We start from the raw sequence: 18,817 nt of genomic DNA, 5'->3' as shown, positions 1-18,817 counted from the left end.
GTCTGCGCACCTTTACGACGAAACGACACAACCAACAGATTAGCTCTTTTGCATGTGTCTCGTGGCACAAGCTTGGTACGGTAATAAATGATTCGCTACTGGAAACGCCATACTTTTCAACACGCTCATTTCTGCCACGTCCCCATGCATCCCAAACAGAGACGCTCCAGTTGGTTGACTTGTGTGTGTTTGCAGGAATGCGCGATTCTTATAATGCAGTCAATTGTTCGTTACCAACCGGAAGTGCAAATCTATCACGCTATTGTTTCTTCGTCAGCGTGAAATCTTCTTTATCGTCCAGGGGCGTTTCGATATCAAACTGAGAACAGAAACTTTCAATTTTGGGATTATACTCAGACTCGAAGACGTCCAATTTGGTTTCCATGCTGAAGTAAGGCCAGAGTGGGAATGAATGACACGCTCGTGTTTTGCCACACAAATTACAGACTGATCTACCTGGGTATGTGTAGTCATGATGTCGACCAATCAGATCATTGTATTACATCACGCATTACCAATCAGAAGAAATTAATGCATACTCAGATGTAGGGCGTTGGTTAATTCATAAGCAGATCCGTATTGGTCGACCACCGAGTAACATCGCAAAACCGTGGATATTTTTATTTGTATTCCCATTTCCTCTTATTTCGTGGTATAAGTCGGTAATTGAACGGGTTTTCGTAGGGTAAACCTACTCGACCCCGTACAGTTACCTATACTAAACTTTTTTTATATCCAACAATAGTGTATATATACCTGAATATTCTAAAGCGCCATTACCGAATAGTGTTTAAAATGTATCGAATTATGGAAACTATTCAGCACGTGGTTTAGTCGTGACTACGCATATGCATTTTCTATAGTGTTTTTTTGATTTTTGTATTCACCTGTTTCTGCTTGATTACAATTCATACACTGACACAGAGGGGTATGGTAATGACCCACATATACCTATTTTGCGGATATTGTATCGATAGACTGGCTCAATTGTTATAGCAATGTTCAAGTAGGGAGAACTTAGTCACGTGACCTTGATTCCTTGCGATCGTATATGTTCTTGTATTGTAATACATAATGTGCACCATCTTTTTTTGATATCACACCTACAATTGTAGCTTTTTATTTTACGTCTGTAATTTGTGACAGTGACAGTAACTTTGAAAAGGATTTTGACATATAAATACATACGAACCACTAGAATTTTTACGATGTGTAAATGGAGATCATTCGGGATGTTGTCATGGAAACTAAAGCAATATATAACATCAGTCGCGGTCGTCATACATGTTGGCATCGGTTTACCCATAGTCGCGACAACAAACAGTATATCGACCCAGGTTGGGGTCACTATTTATCAATATGCATCAAAGAAGTAAAAGAAAGGTGTAAATGTAACATAATGATGCTTAAATGATGTATTTGTTTTGAAAACAAGCGAGCGTCTGGTATATTATTATACCTCATGACCATGACAGCCAAACAGATTTGCGCATTACAGGTAGACATATTTGCATGTCTACCTACATATGGGTATTAGATTTATTCGGTATAATAATACAAATGCTTACCCCAACATACAGTTTTAGAGACCTCAGAGCTGTTCGGGTCGCTACAACTGTATGTTCACCTTTATAGGGGTGAACATTTGTATAATGTTGAACCGTTATGAAATCCATCATATAAACTGTCCTGTGTTTAGAGGTATGTATCTTCTGACGTCACACACAACTCTTCATTGATAACACAGTCATCTAAATAAGTATGATCCGAACCATACCACAAACCAACAGAAGGTAATTTCCGCCATACGTCAACAATCTTGTTCCAAGATTTGAGAATATAATTGTTCTTTAGTTCATCTTGGCTGAAAAACTTGTTTATATTTTCCTTTGCATGTTGCCTTGCGATTTGCTGAAACAAATTATACTAATGTTTATAATGTTAATTTCATTGCACAACATGTACTGAAAATTGGGATGATGATAAAGAACATTTGGAGAACGTTTGAAGATAGAATATGTGATGTCTTCAATACTTTTATACATATATATTATGCATGATAAGATGATCTAGTACGTGACGGTGTAGATGTCTATACTGATATGTAATATTGGACATGCTAAACAATCACCACAAAATTGTGGTAAACAGCATAGTCAGCATAATGTATTGAGTGCAAATCTACGATTAATAATAAATTGAAACTTTTGACTAGCTGTAGGGTTTAAGTTGCGTTATGAGGGTAACAATTGGAACAATATTGAGAAATCAAATCTGTACATGATTTTAAGTTGTTTACCTTAGATTGTTTGCCAAATTCTTTCTCTTCCATGTCACGATAAATATGGTAGTACTGTATATGTTCATAGGTATATTTGTTAGACATTCTCCGGATGAACATAATTGCAAGCAGTGAAAGACTGACTACTATCAACAGAGCCAACCCAATAATCTGTGATATTGCTTTGTGGTTGTTATTCAAAGCAAGACTAGAGTCATTAACTTTACACTCAGTGATAGACATACAACATGCCAAATAACTGGAAATAAAGTATTCAATAGTGTCATTATATGTATTATGTTTGTCGTGTTCTGTTTTTGTGTTTTTGCAAATTTGTGTTTCTATAACAATTTTGACTGAGAGTAACCACCAGATCGCATACTCTTTGGCCTGAGAGGAGCGCACAGATCACATACTCTTAAGCTTGAGTGCAGCTCACATATCACATACACTTTAACTTGAGAGCAGCTCACATATCACATACACTTTAACTTGAGAGCAGCTCACATATCACATACTCTTTAGCTTGAGAGAAGCTCACAGAACACATACTCTTTGGTTTGAGAGCAGCTCACAGATCGCATACTCTTTGGCTTGAGAGCAGCTCGCATATCACATACCTTTTGGCCTAAGAGCAACACACATATCACATACTCTTTGGCTTGAGAGCAGCTCACAGATCACTTACTCTTTGGCTTGAGAGCAGCTCACAGATCACATACTCTTTGGTTTGAGAGCAGCTCACAGATCACATACTCTTTGGCCTGAGAGCAGCTCACAGATCACATACTCTTTGGCTTGAGCGGAGATCACATGTCACATACCCTTTAGCTTGAGAGCAGCTCACAGATCACATAGTCTTTGGTTTGAGAGCAGCTCACAGATCGCATACTCTTTGGCTTGAGTGCAGCTCGCATATCACATACCCTTTAGCCTGGGAGCAGCTCACATATCACATACTCTTAAGCTTGAGAGCAGCTCACATATCACATACCCTTTAGCTTGAGAGCAGCTCACAGATCACATACTCTTTGGCTTGAGAGAAGCTTACAGATCACATACTCTTTGGTTTGTGAGCAGCTCACAGATCACATACTCTTTGGCTTGAGCGGAGATCACATGTCACATACCCTTTAGCTTGAGAGGAGCTCACATATTACATACCCTTTAGCTTGAGTGGAGCTCACAGATCACATACTCTTAAGCTCGGGAGCAGCTCACATATCACATACACTTAAGCTCGAGAGCAGCTCACAGATCACATACTCTTAAGCTTGAGAGCAGCTCACAGATCACATACTCTTAAGCTTGAGAGCAGCTCACATATCACATACCCTTTAGCTTGAGAGCAGCTCACATATCACATACTCTTTAGCTAGAGAGCAGCTCACATATCACATACTCTTTAGCTTGAGAGCAGCTCACATATCACATACTCTTTAGCTAGTAAGCAGCTCACATATCACATACCCTTTAGCTTGAGAGCAGCTCACATATCACATACTCTTTAGCTAGAGAGCAGCTCACATATCACATACCCTTTAGCTTGAGAGCAGCTCACATATCACATACTCTTTAGCTAGAGAGCAGCTCACATATCACATACCCTTTAGCGTGAGAGCAGCTCACATATCACATACTCTTTAGCTAGAGAGCAGCTCACATATCACATACCCTTTAGCTTGAGAGCAGCTCACATATCACATACTCTTTAGCTAGAGAGCAGCTCACATATCACATACCCTTTAGCGTGAGAGCAGCTCACATATCACATACTCTTTAGCTAGAGAGCAGCTCACATATCACATACCCTTTAGCTTGAGAGCAGCTCACATATCACATACTCTTTAGCTAGAGAGCAGCTCACATATCACATACTCTTTAGCTTGAGAGCAGCTCACATATCACATACTCTTTAGCTTGAGAGCAGCTCACATATCACATACTCTTTAGCTAGAGAGCAGCTCACATATCACATACCCTTTAGCTTGAGAGCAGCTCACATATCACATACTCTTTAGCTAGAGAGCAGCTCACATATCACATACTCTTAAGCTTGAGTGCAGCTCACAGATCATATACTCTTAAGCTTGAGAGCAGCTCACATATCACATACTCTTTAGCTTGAGTGCAGCTCACATATCACATACTCTTTAGCTTGAGTGCAGCTCACAGATCATATACTCTTTAGCTTGAGTGCAGCTCACATATCACATACTCTTTAGCTAGAGAGCAGCTCACATATCACATACCCTTTAGCTTGAGAGCAGCTCACATATCACATACTCTTTGGCCTGGGAGCAGCTCACATATCACATACTCTTAAGCTTGAGAGCAGCTCACATATCATATACCCTTTAGCTTGAGTGCAGCTCACATGTCACATACTCTTTAGCTAGAGAGCAGCTCACATATCACATACTCTTTAGCTTGAGACCAGCTCACATATCACATACTCTTTGGCCTGAGAGCAGCTCACATATCACATACTCTTAAGCTTGAGAGCAGCTCACATATCATATACCCTTTAGCTTGAGTGCAGCTCACATGTCACATACTCTTAAGCTTGAGAGCAGCTCACATATCACATACTCTTTAGCTTAAGAGCAGCTCACATATCACATACTCTTAAGCTTGAGTGCAGCTCACATGTCACATACTCTTTGGTTTGAGAGGAGCTCACATATCACATACTCTTTGGCCTGGGAGCAGCTCACATATCACATATTCTTAAGCTTGAGAGCAGCTCATATATCACATACTCTTTAGCTAGAGAGCAGCTCACATATCACATACTCTTAAGCTTGAGAGCAGCTCACATATCACATACTCTTTAGCTAGACAGCAGCTCACATATCACATACTCTTTAGCTTGAGTGCAGCTCACATATCACATACTCTTTAGCTAGAGAGCAGCTCACATATCACATACTCTTAAGCTTGAGAGCAGCTCACATATCACATACTCTTTAGCTAGAGAGCAGCTCACATATCACATACTTTTTAGCTTGAGTGCAGCTCACATATCACATACTCTTTAGCTTGAGAGCAGCTCACATATCACATACTCTTAAGCTTGAGAGCAGCTCACATATCACATACTCTTAAGCTTGAGAGCAGCTCACATGTCACATACTCTTTAGCTTGAGAGCAGCTCACATGTCACATACTCTTTTGCGTCGAGTGCAGCTCACATATCACATACTCTTAAGCTTGAGAGCAGCTCACATATCACATACTCTTAAGCTTGAGAGCAGCTCACATATCACATACTCTTAAGCTTGAGAGGAGCTCACATGTCACATACTCTTTTGCGTTGAGTGCAGCTCACATATCACATACTCTTAAGCTTGAGTGCAGCTCATATATCACATACTCTTTAGCTAGAGAGCAGCTCACATATCACATACTCTTTAGCTTGAGACCAGCTCACATATCACATACTCTTTGGCCTGAGAGCAGCTCACATATCACATACTCTTAAGCTTGAGAGCAGCTCACATATCATATACCCTTTAGCTTGAGTGCAGCTCACATGTCACATACTCTTAAGCTTGAGAGCAGCTCACATATCACATACTCTTTAGCTTAAGAGCAGCTCACATATCACATACTCTTAAGCTTGAGTGCAGCTCACATGTCACATACTCTTTGGTTTGAGAGGAGCTCACATATCACATACTCTTTGGCCTGGGAGCAGCTCACATATCACATATTCTTAAGCTTGAGAGCAGCTCATATATCACATACTCTTTAGCTAGAGAGCAGCTCACATATCACATACTCTTAAGCTTGAGAGCAGCTCACATATCACATACTCTTTAGCTAGAGAGCAGCTCACATATCACATACTCTTTAGCTTGAGTGCAGCTCACATATCACATACTCTTTAGCTAGAGAGCAGCTCACATATCACATACTCTTAAGCTTGAGAGCAGCTCACATATCACATACTCTTTAGCTAGAGAGCAGCTCACATATCACATACTTTTTAGCTTGAGTGCAGCTCACATATCACATACTCTTTAGCTTGAGAGCAGCTCACATATCACATACTCTTAAGCTTGAGAGCAGCTCACATATCACATACTCTTAAGCTTGAGAGCAGCTCACATGTCACATACTCTTTAGCTTGAGAGCAGCTCACATGTCACATACTCTTTTGCGTCGAGTGCAGCTCACATATCACATACTCTTAAGCTTGAGAGCAGCTCACATATCACATACTCTTAAGCTTGAGAGCAGCTCACATATCACATACTCTTAAGCTTGAGAGCAGCTCACATGTCACATACTCTTTTGCGTTGAGTGCAGCTCACATATCACATACTCTTAAGCTTGAGTGCAGCTCACATATCACATTCTCGTTAGCTTGAGTGCAGCTCACATATCACATACTCTTAAGCTTGAGTGCAGCTCACAGATCACATACTCTTTGGTTTGAGAGGAGCTCACATATCACATACTCTTTAGCTTGAGAGCACCTCACATATCACATCCTCTTTAGCTTGAGAGCAGCTCACATATCACATACTCTTTAGCTAGAGAGCAGCTCACATATCACATACTCTTTAGCTTGAGAGCAGCTCACATATCACATACTCTTTAGCTTGAGAGCAGCTCACATATTACATACCTTTTAGCTTGAGTGCAGCTCACATGTCACATACTCTTTAGCTTGAGTGCAGCTCACATATCACATACTCTTTAGCTTGAGAGCAGCTCACAGATCACATACTCGTTAGCTTGAGTGCAGCTCACATATCACATACTCTTAAGCTTGAGAGCAGCTCACAGATCACATACCCTTTAGCTTGAGAGCAGCTCACAGATCACATACTCTTTGGCTTGAGAGAAGCTTACAGATCACATACTCTTTGGTTTGTGAGCAGCTCACAGATCACATACTCTTTGGCTTGAGCGGAGATCACATGTCACATACTCTTTAGCTAGAGAGCAGCTCACATATCACATACTCTTTGGCCTGAGAGCACCTGACATATCACATACTCTTTGGCCTGAGAGCAGCTCATAGATCACATACTCTTTGGCTTGAGAGCAGCTCACAGATCTCATACTCTTTGGCTTGAGAGCAGCTCACAGATAACATACTCTTTGACTTAAGAACAGCACAAATATCAGAGCCATATTTTTGGGAGCATTGCACAAATCTCATTATTTGAGGGCATAACAATATTCTTATATTTATTTTTGAAAGAAGCGCATGAAGCAGAACTTTGATCACACATTGTTTGTTTGAAAATGATCATAGAAATTAGAGGTAAGGCAACCAAAACTAGAAAAATTCACATGCATTATATAATATATTTTCATTGTTTTGAAGTGGAAAATGTTTGTGCCTTGGTGTTAAAGACAGATGTAGGAGGTTGGACATTCAAAGAATACTCTCAATATGTGGAAGTGTTTGTAGATGTAGATGTAGGGCCTAAAACATGGCCAAACTTGACTTGTTAATTTCAACAGATCTCACTGGGAAAGTGGCTCACAGTTCACACTGGACATTTGACATCACCGTTCACACTGGACATTTGACATCACCGTTCGCACTGGACATTTGACATCACCGTTCACACTGGACATTTGACATCACCGTTCACACTGGACATTTGACATCACCGTTCACACTGGACATTTGACATCACCGTTCGCACTGGACATTTGACATCACCGTTCACACTGGACATTTGACATCACCGTTCACACTGGACATTTGACATCACCGTTCACACTGGACATTTGACATCACCGTTCACACTGGACATTTGACATCACCGTTCACACTGGACATTTGACATCACCGTCCACACTGGACATTTGACATCACAGTTCACACTGGACATTTGACATCACCGTTCACACTGGACATTTGACATCACCGTTCCCAGATCACCAAATACGTTGTACCAACTATACCACTGCTCTGCCACGCATGCGTTGTAAAAAACTTAAGAACGGGCCTAAAGCATGTGCACTGCGTACAGAATATGCTAATAACGTATACACAAACATTTCATTAATCTTATTTTAAGGTTTAATTACTAATAAAAAATTATATTATGAAATGCCGCCTCCACCCTATCTATTGTGATTCTTAGAAGACTGTACACACTTTCTACCATATGCATACTTAACTAGTCACCAGGTTTAGTGTTGCTGCGTCTTGCATTATAAGTTTATCTTTGCGATCCACTACAGATTTTAAAACTATACTGCGCCATCTGTGGCTGTTCCCGGAAAAAGAAAGCATAATTTGATTTTTTTTTTCTAAGGCTAGTACGTCAGCCAACGAAACGGTCAGTCAGCAAAAACACTCATATCTGGCTACATAATATATCAACATAGTGCTGACTAGTCTACTATGACAAATGCAAACGACGTTGTCCCTTGATGTCGGGGCATCAATAAGTCTGATTTCACAATAATTAGTTCAAGCTCTGGCCTAATTCATTAACAATAATAGTGGTTTCATGCTGATTCTGTGAAGCAAACAAACAATTTTATGAAATTATTACTAAGTGTAGAGATAATAATACTTATCTACCTAGTTACTTGCGTCCTACTTGCCATTCGCAAAGGACGCCGGAACCAGCGAAGTGATTGGATCATATCATATGAAAGGCAGTTTAAAATAAATAAACATCATGCCTTTTAAAATATGGCCCCTAAATATAAATAATTTACGACAGTCGTAAATCAGTATGGATATTCGTTTATGATACCGAGCTTCTTAAATGACATGAGTATCCATAGCAACTAGGTATAAATTAGGCCTCGCAGAATGTGGGCATATGGTAATTAATATTAGTATTTTGTTATTCGTGTTATCAAGGTATCGTCCGTATCGTCATGTGACACGGGAAATATTTTGACTGTGTCATAAATTCATAAATAAATTCATAAATATCTCATAGAGAGCCAGATAACATTTAAGGTCAATTAAAGTAGTTGCATCTAACACACGAAGCTCAAAACGTCTCTAACTTCAAACAATGGTTTATTTCATGACGTTTCGGGGAGATGTAAAACCCCTTTTAATCAAACAACAAACTAAATTATATATAAAACAAATATCAGGGTTGTTGTACAATATAGGACACAATGCATATATATATACTCTAGGTGTGTAGAAAAAGCAAATAAATAAAGAACTTTCTAGCCAAAGTAATACTCAGAAAATTACCTGTTACTAGTGTGTACAAAGGATGTCAGTAAAGTGAAACGGAATAATAATTTGTTTTGCTGTTTAATGTAGTTGTGTGTCAATGAATATGCTACTTTTTTTGTAAATAGCTTGCTCCTGAATGTAGTTTATTTCTTTCTCTCCTAATCATTCACCACACGGGGCCCAATAAACCAATAATAGTAATATTTATTAAGACACAGACAAGGAATACACCAGTTAGTGGAGGCAAAGTCAAAGAAATCCCAAGTCTTTAAGGGAAAATTAGAAATAGCCTGACAATATGTTTTTGCTAAGAAGGGGATTCTGACATATTTTTTCTGTCAATAAACCATGGGTATTACCAAGTGACCTTCGTTGCTACATGTAGATATGATACCAGTCTATCATAACTCACGTGACCTTCTAGATAACATTCCGTGTATGTTTAACATTTGAACAATGGTTTGTTAGTTGACTTCAAATTGACCTCAGAGATATTTAGGAAAAAAAAGGTTCTAACCTGCCGTCCATGAAAGCAATGAATAGCCACACTAGAGCTGCCACCATAGCTTGAATGATCGTATTTATAAGAGCGTAAAGGCTTTTTACACATGTATCACATGACACACACAATGCCACAGTACCACCTGGTGTACGACATCGTCCGCTCACTATCCGCCAGGTTGTGCTGGAGATAGTCACTCCTAAGAACGAATATTATTATTCATTTGAAATTTGAAACAAAAATCATATTACTGAATTTCATTTGTAGAAACCATGTCAACTGCTGTCAACGTCACGTACATAAACACAATTTCATTAATACTGACAAAATTACGAAATATTTTTTCTCTACGCTGCGCGTCGGTCGATACTCCCGCTGTACTCTCTGAGTCCATACTTTGAGGTATCATCGTAATAAACTTATTATTAAACATCTTTTCCTTCCAAGGATACATCATGGGAATGCCAAAATACAAAAAGTTTAGAACAGAATCAGCGCACTTCGACGTTTTTCGCAATAAAATTTAAAACTTCATACAAGGCTTAGAGATCAATTAGTTAGCATACGCAAATAACCTCTTAAGTATTTACATTTTTAAAGGGAGGTGGTCGTCGCGCGTGTTCGAATTTCATGTAAACAAAACATGTATTTAACACGCGTTGTATACGTCGCTATGACCACCGCCCTATGTGTTTGCTAAAGCCATAAAATAGTCTACGCTTAAAAGCATTGTTCGTAGTGGCCTACATTTCCTGAGGGTCAGTGTTATTTAACCAATTGAATATTACACAGCTATGGTATTGATTTAAAAAGAAAACACAATTACTGCTCCAAAAAACTCCCCATTCTGCTGCGTTTCAAAATCAATAATCTTAATAAAAACATTTAATACTAACCAAATATAAACATGATTATTGCTGGGCCAATAATAAACATCCAGGAGTAGAAACAGCGATCGGTTTGCTCACATGGACATTTGAAGACAGCAATCTCAAAAACAATTTCACCGGCGATTATGCTAAGCATAATAGCAACGTTTTGTAACGTCGTCTGATGGTATTTTAGCACGTGTGACATATGGTTGAGAAGTCGTGTAACGTCCATGGTACTGTTTGATAGTTTGAATTCTTCAATGTGAAAACTAGTATTGAGTTATAACACTCAGGGTAATAAATATAATGTTTATTGCATTGATGACGCGATGATTCATCTAAGTCAGTACTTAAAATGCGCTGTTGTTTTGTGTGGTGTTTGGAACACCAACCAACCAGATCCACGCACCAACCATTCCCACCCACACAGTAAGAAAGAACACAATTGTGTGAAGATACAGACATATACAACTTTTAATATGAAGTGGTGTTGTATGTCAAAATATGTACTATACAATAGCAAGAATAAATTACATTGGACGGCGTTGCGTTCACAATTTTTGTAATTAAAAAACAGTATAACGAACTTATTTAATATTACATAATATTATGTAAGTGTATGTAATAATAAGATTTGTCACTGTAATAACTATCGGCATTTTCACGGCAAATTACGCATTTGAAAACGGGGAACATTCGAACTCTCCAAAACAAGACCACAACAACATTAAATATTAATTTCACTTCTGTTCTAGATTCAAAGCTATCTCTAAACTTGGTTTGGGGAATGTCACGGAATGCGAGTCTGCTTACAATGGCCAGAATCATTTTGCGTGGTCGTGATTTCCAATATGGATGGTTGCAAATTTATATTTCTATATAAATGTGATGTGTCTGTGATTAGGGTTCTTCTCAAGCACTTTGAGGATTGTAAGAACTGTTTTTTGGCAGTTCTGGATTTAAGCTAAATCGGAAGTGAACATTTTGGGCATCGACCTGAGGGTATCTGAGGGTATCGACCTTCTGATTGTTCGTAGTCGTATTTTCGATATATGTGCTTCCTGTTTCACGTTAGCAAGTGGTCACATGATTTGAAAATTTTCTTCAGAACCACTGAACACATTGATCTCAAATGGGTTTCTTAGCATATATACAGGGCGATGGTCGTCGCACCGCGTCCTGTTCGACGCATAGCAATGTATGCAACGTTTGTAAAATACAATGTTTGCGAAGCTTGATGGGATTTGGCTGTCATCTTTGATTTCTGCAAAACAGGAAGTATTTTTTACAGGCGCTACAGGCATAATTATACCTCGGACGGCAAACAAACAAATCGGGTCAGTCACATAATCAGGCCGCCATTTTGGATTGAATGAGATTTTTTTTCATGAGTGCTTCAACCGATCATGAGTGTATGTCCAAGGCGTTTTCTGCGAAAAATATCAGTAGGTGCCTCCAAACGTGGAATTATAATTTCATTTTATCGGTGTTAGTTTATTCAACAGGATCCCTTTTTTAAAAGTTCCAGATGTGAATTTATTTATTCATTTATTGGTTTGTCCGTTTGCCTCTTGTTTGTTGTTAGTTGTTACTATTTCATTCATTAGGTTGACACATTAGGAACGACTCTCATCTCAAAAGTCTCCTCTTTATTCTCTGTGGTATCCATTGTTGAATTGCCATAACCTAAATTAAATTGCGCCGGTTCTTCTTGATTTTCCGTATTATTGTTCTCTTGCTCGTCGATAGCCCATTCATGTAGGGGCGTATATCCATAATCAGCTGCATATTCTGAACCAACAAATGATATTTTGGACCACGCGTTCTGCACCTGGCCCCATGACCTTGCATCGTTACATTTCAGTTTCTCTTGGCCGAAAAATTTATCGAGAGTTTTCTGTATATTCACCCTAGCAATTTCCTAAGAGAAGAAATAGTTCGTAATATAGATAGTGTCAACAATGAATATCAAACAAGTTAATATGATAGTTTCAATAAATTAAACTAAACAAATATATAATCTTAAGCTATGTATTTTGAACATTTGTAAAATCGGTTTACAAATCACAAAACCACATTTTATTATACCGCATGACCATGACAGCCAATCAGATTACCGTATTAGAGGTTAACTTTTTTGTATGTCTACCTCTTGCCAAAATTGTATGTCAACCTCCATCCGGGTACCTTTCTCCTCAATTTATTGACGCCGGTAACTTGTCAGGGGAACACGATACGCGGCAATATTCGTGAACTGATTGGTTTGCCTGGTTTACGTTCACTATTTGACTAATTTATTGGAGAGATAAACTAGGATTTTTAGTCAAGCTTGTCGTGTGTTCGCCAGCGCGCTCAGCTACGCGCTTTGAGACATTCGATCTGCGATTCAAGCAGTTTGCAGCTCCGTGTGCAGCTCGTTTCAGTGTTCTACATGTAATGCGAACTGGAACCCAATATAGCGCATAGCTGCGCACAGGATGGCGCCGGATGTTGTTCAAAAAATCTATTCTTCGTCAGGCTGAAGCTGTTGAAATTAAGTTTATCAAAACAACCATGAAAGTGAAAAGGCGTCTATGATAAAACTCACTGCTCTTGAACTCTTTCAATTTGCATAATTTGTGTTCATACATGCATTCAGATCTACAAGCGTAAACTTAAGTTTGCCATGATTCAGTGCCACAATTTCTGTTTTAAGATTTATTCTGTATAATAATACAAAATGTACTCGTCTCGCTTGGCTGATGTCACTTAGCCGACGAGGTACCAGATTCGACCCAAATGAATACACATTGGTTCCTTAGGGTAGTCCAGCTTTAATACCCCAAGCAGTCAGCTGATGTAACCCCTCGCTGCACCGTTCTCTCGTTCTCCTCCTCTTACAAAGGTTACAAACTCGCTATATTAAAAGTCAAAACACTAAGGCGCGGCAGAGTAAACATGCGATTGGCCAATCGCTGCAGTCGTTGGCACAATCACGTGATTACCAGGAATGTGTCTCACGGTTAAAGCCTTGCAAAGTTGGCACTACTAAATACAATAAGTAAACAATCTATTTATAAAATTCCTGTCGTATATTTTTATAATCTCCACCCTAAACATGCAAGTTGTTGATTCTAAACTATAGTCTAACGTCTTGTGAACCGAATATGCGATCGTGAAATAGCTATCGTAACAATATATTACCTTTGATTTCTTGACAAACTCTTCTTTTTCTATGTCATTGTAAATATTAGCATATCGTTTATGTTCGAATGTGAACGTCGAACACATCCTCCAAATAAACATCAAAATAAGAATTAAACCACTGGTGACTGACAGCATGGCCAATCCAATGGTCTGTGACATTGCCCTGTCGTTGTCGTTCAACACCGGAGTTGTTTCATTGTTTTTGCATTCTATAGTTGATATTCCACACGCAAAGTAACTGAGGATTAAAAATACACACACAAATATAAAACAATTCAGATCGTATTGTTATTCCATTACAATAAACTAATATATTAAATAAATAGTTTATTACCTGCCGTTCATTAATGCAATGAATATCCATACTAATGCAGCTACAGTGGCTTGTGCAGTGACTTGGACTAGACCGCAACATCCTCCGTAGCAAGTATAACGTGGTCTGCAAAAATCCAGAATCCCTCCTGGTGCACGGCAACATCCAGAAACAAGTTTCCATGTTTTATTTGAGATAGCTACCCCTATAATCAAGTTAGTTTTATTTGACGTCACTATTGTTTAAATATTCATAATAATTGTTTATAAACATATGATCAAGAGCGTATCTAAAGAAATTTATTTCGATATTAATTACAACGAAAAACTTTCCTGACGATTTCCATAATTAGATATATAGCTGTACGACACTTCGATGAATACAAACTATCACGTGACCTTGGAATAGTTTTGTTGCTACAGTTGAGCGCTTTTTGTTGTTATAAACTGTTGGTAATAATTAACGCACATTTATGCGGGCAGTGTACACTGACCATCAACTCAATATCCATGGTATTTTTGTCCAATGAACAAATGAGTTGACTACTTACCTATGGTAAACAATGAAACAGATGGCCCAATTATAAACATCCATGAGTAAAAACGCCGATATATTTGAATACATGGACAGCGAAATATAGCTATCTCAAAAACCGCCTCACCGCCAAATATTGCCAGTATCATCGCGATATTTTGTAAACTCGTTTGGTTTTCTTTAACCAACGTGGCTAGTCGATCCAGAATCCCTTTCATAGCCATTGCGATGTTGTAAAATACTGATTCTTTTAAACGATATTTCTGCGTCACAAGAGGCGTGTATCAATCGGGTCATTGTGTGTTGTAAATCAAAAGTAGTATATGGAGATTGATTGTGCATATATCCATTGCAGTCAACAAAAAACAATGACATACGGATTACCGAATTAAAAATAAATGCACTATTGTCACTCTAAATGTGACACAAAGCCGATTGCAAAGTAAAACAGTTCGGAAATAACAATTGTTTGCAGAGGCAATTGTTTTCAATTGCACCAGTTTACACTGAAAGTCTACGTGAGAGCTATGGTATGGCTATTAATAGTGTTGTAATACTAGCCTCTTAATATCACGTCTTGGGAGTAACTGGATAATATCCACTCACCCAGCTGAATGCAAAAGCTATAGTGTGCTAATTATTGTAATACTGGCCTCTTAATATCACGTCTTGGGAGTAACTGGATAATATCCACTCACCCAGCTGAATGCAAAAGCTATAGTATACTAATTATTGTAACACTGGTCTCTTAATATCACGTCTTGGGAGTAACTTGATAATATCCACTCATCCAACTGAATGCAAAAGCTATAGTATGCCAATTATTGTAATACTGGCCTCTTAATATCACGTCTTGGGAGTAACTGGATAATATCCACTCACCCAACTGAATGCAAAAGCTATAGTATGCAAATTTCTGTAATACTGGCCTCTTAATATCACGTCTTGGGAGTAACTGGATAATATCCACTCACCCAACTGAATGCAAAAGCTATAGTATGCTAATTATTGTAACACTGGTCTCTTAATATCACGTCTTGGGAGTAACTGGATAATATCCACTCACCCAACAGAATGCAAAAGCTATAGTATGTTAATTTTCGTAATATTGGCCTCTTAATATCACGTCTTGGGAGTAACTGGTTAATATCCACGAACCCAACTGAATGCAAACGCTATAGTATGCCAATTTTTGTAATACTGGCCACTTAATATCTCGTCTTGGGAGTAACTGGATAATATCCACTCACCCAACTGAATACAAAAGCTATAGTATGCTAATTATTGTAATACTGCTCTCTTAATATCACGTCTTGGGAGTAACTGGATAATATCCACGCACCCAACTGAATGCAAAAGCTATAGTATGCCACTTTTTGTAATACTGGCCTCTTAATATCACGTCTTGGGAGTAACTGGATAATATCCACTCACCCAACTGAATGCAAAATCTATAGTATGCTAATTATTGTAATATTGGCCTCTTAATATCACGTCTTCGGAGTAACTGGATAATATCCACTCACCCAACTGAATGCAAACGCTATAGTATGCTAATTATTGTAATACTGCTCTCTTAATATCACGTCTTGGGAGTAACTGGATAATATCCACTCACCCAACTGAATGCAAAAGCTATAGTATGCTAATTATTGTAACACTGGTCTCTTAATATCACGTCTTGGGAGTAACTTGATAATATCCACGAACCCAACTGAATGCAAAAGCTATAGTATGCCAATTTTTGTAATACTGTCCTCTTAATATTACGTTATGGGAATAACTGGATAATATTCACTCACCCAACTGAATGCAAAAGCTATAGTATGCTAATTATTGTAATACTGGCCTCTTAATATCACGTCTTGGGAGTAACTGGATAATATCCACTCACCCAACTGAATACAAAAGCTATAGTATGCTAATTATTGTAATACTGCTCTCTTAATATCACGTCTTGGGAGTAACTGAATAATATCCACGCACCCAACTGAATGCAAAAGCTATAGTATGCCAATTTTTGTAACACTGGCCACTTGATATCACGTCTTGGGAGTAACTGGATAATATCCACTCATCCAACTGACTGCAAAAGCTATAGTATGATAATTATTGTAACACTGGTCTCTTAATATCACGTCTTGGGAGTAACTTGATAATATCCACGAACCCAACTGAATGCAAAAGCTATAGTATGCCAATTTTTGTAATACTGTCCTCTTAATATTACGTTATGGGAGTAACTGGATATTATCCACTCACCCAACTGAATGCAAAACCTGTAGTATGCCAATTTTTGTAACACTGGCCTCTTAATATCACGTCTTGGAAGTAACTGAATAATATCCACCCACCCAACAGAATGCAAAAGCTGTCGTATGCCAATTTTTGTAACACTGGCCTCTTAATATCACGTCTTGGTGAGTAACTGGATAATATCCACTCACCCAACTGAATGCAAAAGCTATAGTATGCTAATTATTGTAATACCGGCCTCTTAATATCACGTCATGGGAGTAACTGGATAATATTCACGCACCCAACTGAATGCAAAAGCTATAGTATGCTAATTATTGTAATACTGGTCTCTTAATATCACGTCCTGCGAGTAACTGGATAATATTCACTCACCCAACTGAATGCAAAAGCTATAGTATGCTAATTATTGTAATACCGGCCTCTTGATATCACGTCTTGGGAGTAATTGAATAATATCCACTCACCCAACTGTATGCAAAAGCTATAGTATGCTAATTATTGTAATACCGGCCTCTTAATATCACGTCTTGGGAGTAATTGGATAATATTCACGCACCCAACTGAATGCAAAAGCTATAGTATGCTAATTATTGTAACACTGGTCTCTTAATATCACGTTTTGGGAGTAACTTGATAATATCCACGAACCCAACTGAATGCAAAAGCTATAGTATGCCAATTTTTGTAATACTGGCCTCTTAGTATTACGTTATGGGAGTAACTGGATAATATCCACTCACCCAACAGAATGCAAAAGCTATAGTATGCTAATTTTCGTAATATTGGCCTCTTAATATCACGTCTTGGGAGTAACTGGATAATATCCACGAACCCAACTGAATGCAAAAGCTATAGTATGCCAATTTTTGTAATACTGGCGTCTAAATATCTCGTCTTGGGAATAACTGGATAATATCCACTCACCCAACTGAATACAAAAGCTATAGTATGCTAATTATTGTAATACTGCTCTCTTAATATCACGTCTTGGGAGTAACTGAATAATATCCACGCACCCAACTGAATGCAAAAGCTATAGTATGCCAATTATTGTAATACTAGCCTCTTAATATCACGTCTTGGGAGTAACTTGATAATATCCACTCATCCAACTGAATGCAAAAGCTATAGTATGCCAATTATTGTAATACTGGCCTCTTAATATCACGTCTTGGGAGTAACTGGATAATATCCACGAACCCAACTGAATGCAAACGCTATAGTATGCAAATTTCTGTAATACTGGCCTCTTAATATCACGTCTTGGGAGTAACTGGATAATATCCACTCACCCAACTGAATGCAAAAGCTATAGTATGCTAATTATTGTAATACTGCTCTCTTAATATCACGAGTAACTGGATAATATCCACGCACCCAACTGAATGCAAAATCTATAGTATGCTAATTATTGTAATATTGGCCTCTTAATATCACGTCTTAGGAGTAACTGGATAATATCCACTCACCCAACTGAATGCAAACGCTATAGTATGCTAATTATTGTAATACTGCTCTCTTAATATCACGTCTTGGGAGTAACTGGATAATATCCACTCACCCAACTGAATGCAAAAGCTATAGTATGCTAATTATTGTAACACTGGTCTCTTAATATCACGTCTTGGGAGTAACTTGATAATATCCACGAACCCAACTGAAGGCAAAAGCTATAGTATGCCAA

General features: G+C 38.3%; 2 protein-coding genes across 2 annotated transcripts; both read right to left on the bottom strand.

The window, feature by feature from the left end:
* Positions 1-1,695: 1,695 nt before the first annotated feature.
* On the bottom strand, positions 1,696-11,073 carry LOC144355891 (calcium homeostasis modulator protein-like). The gene is made up of 4 exons (XM_078010915.1): positions 10,866-11,073; positions 9,985-10,168; positions 2,300-2,540; positions 1,696-1,911 (listed from the first exon to the last, which is right to left on the bottom strand). Exons 1-4 carry the CDS (start codon positions 11,071-11,073, stop codon positions 1,696-1,698), a joined length of 849 nt encoding a protein of 282 aa, XP_077867041.1.
* Positions 11,074-12,391: 1,318 nt separating this feature from the next.
* On the bottom strand, positions 12,392-15,098 carry LOC102806909 (calcium homeostasis modulator protein 6-like). Its single transcript, XM_078010914.1, has 4 exons — positions 14,891-15,098; positions 14,362-14,545; positions 14,025-14,265; positions 12,392-12,762 (listed from the first exon to the last, which is right to left on the bottom strand). Exons 1-4 carry the CDS (start codon positions 15,096-15,098, stop codon positions 12,445-12,447), a joined length of 951 nt encoding a protein of 316 aa, XP_077867040.1. The 3' UTR covers positions 12,392-12,444.
* Positions 15,099-18,817: the final 3,719 nt, after the last annotated feature.

Source organism: Saccoglossus kowalevskii, chromosome 13 (assembly GCF_978046115.1).
Source record: "Saccoglossus kowalevskii chromosome 13, keSacKowa6.1, whole genome shotgun sequence".
Taxonomy (NCBI): domain Eukaryota; kingdom Metazoa; phylum Hemichordata; class Enteropneusta; family Harrimaniidae; genus Saccoglossus; species Saccoglossus kowalevskii.
The sequence above is the reverse complement of the archived record's forward strand: the minus strand, read 5'-3'. Positions and strand labels throughout refer to the sequence as shown.

Bases quoted from the DNA above. Each gene is read 5' to 3' on its own strand.
- LOC144355891 (XM_078010915.1), bottom strand. From the start codon at position 11,073: ATGGACGTTACACGACTTCTCAACCATATGTCACACGTGCTAAAATAC. The intron at 2,541-9,984 runs GTTAGAACCTTT...CTTTATTTCCAG, and splicing joins ATTGCTTTCATGGACGGCAG to TTATTTGGCATGTTGTATGT. The intron at 1,912-2,299 runs GTAAACAACTTA...AATTTGTTTCAG, and splicing joins AATTTGGCAAACAATCTAAG to CAAATCGCAAGGCAACATGC.
- LOC102806909 (XM_078010914.1), bottom strand. From the start codon at position 15,098: ATGGCTATGAAAGGGATTCTGGATCGACTAGCCACGTTGGTTAAAGAA. The intron at 14,546-14,890 runs GTAAGTAGTCAA...ACTTGATTATAG, and splicing joins TGTTTCATTGTTTACCATAG to GGGTAGCTATCTCAAATAAA. The intron at 12,763-14,024 runs GTAATATATTGT...TTCTTCTCTTAG, and splicing joins AGTTTGTCAAGAAATCAAAG to GAAATTGCTAGGGTGAATAT.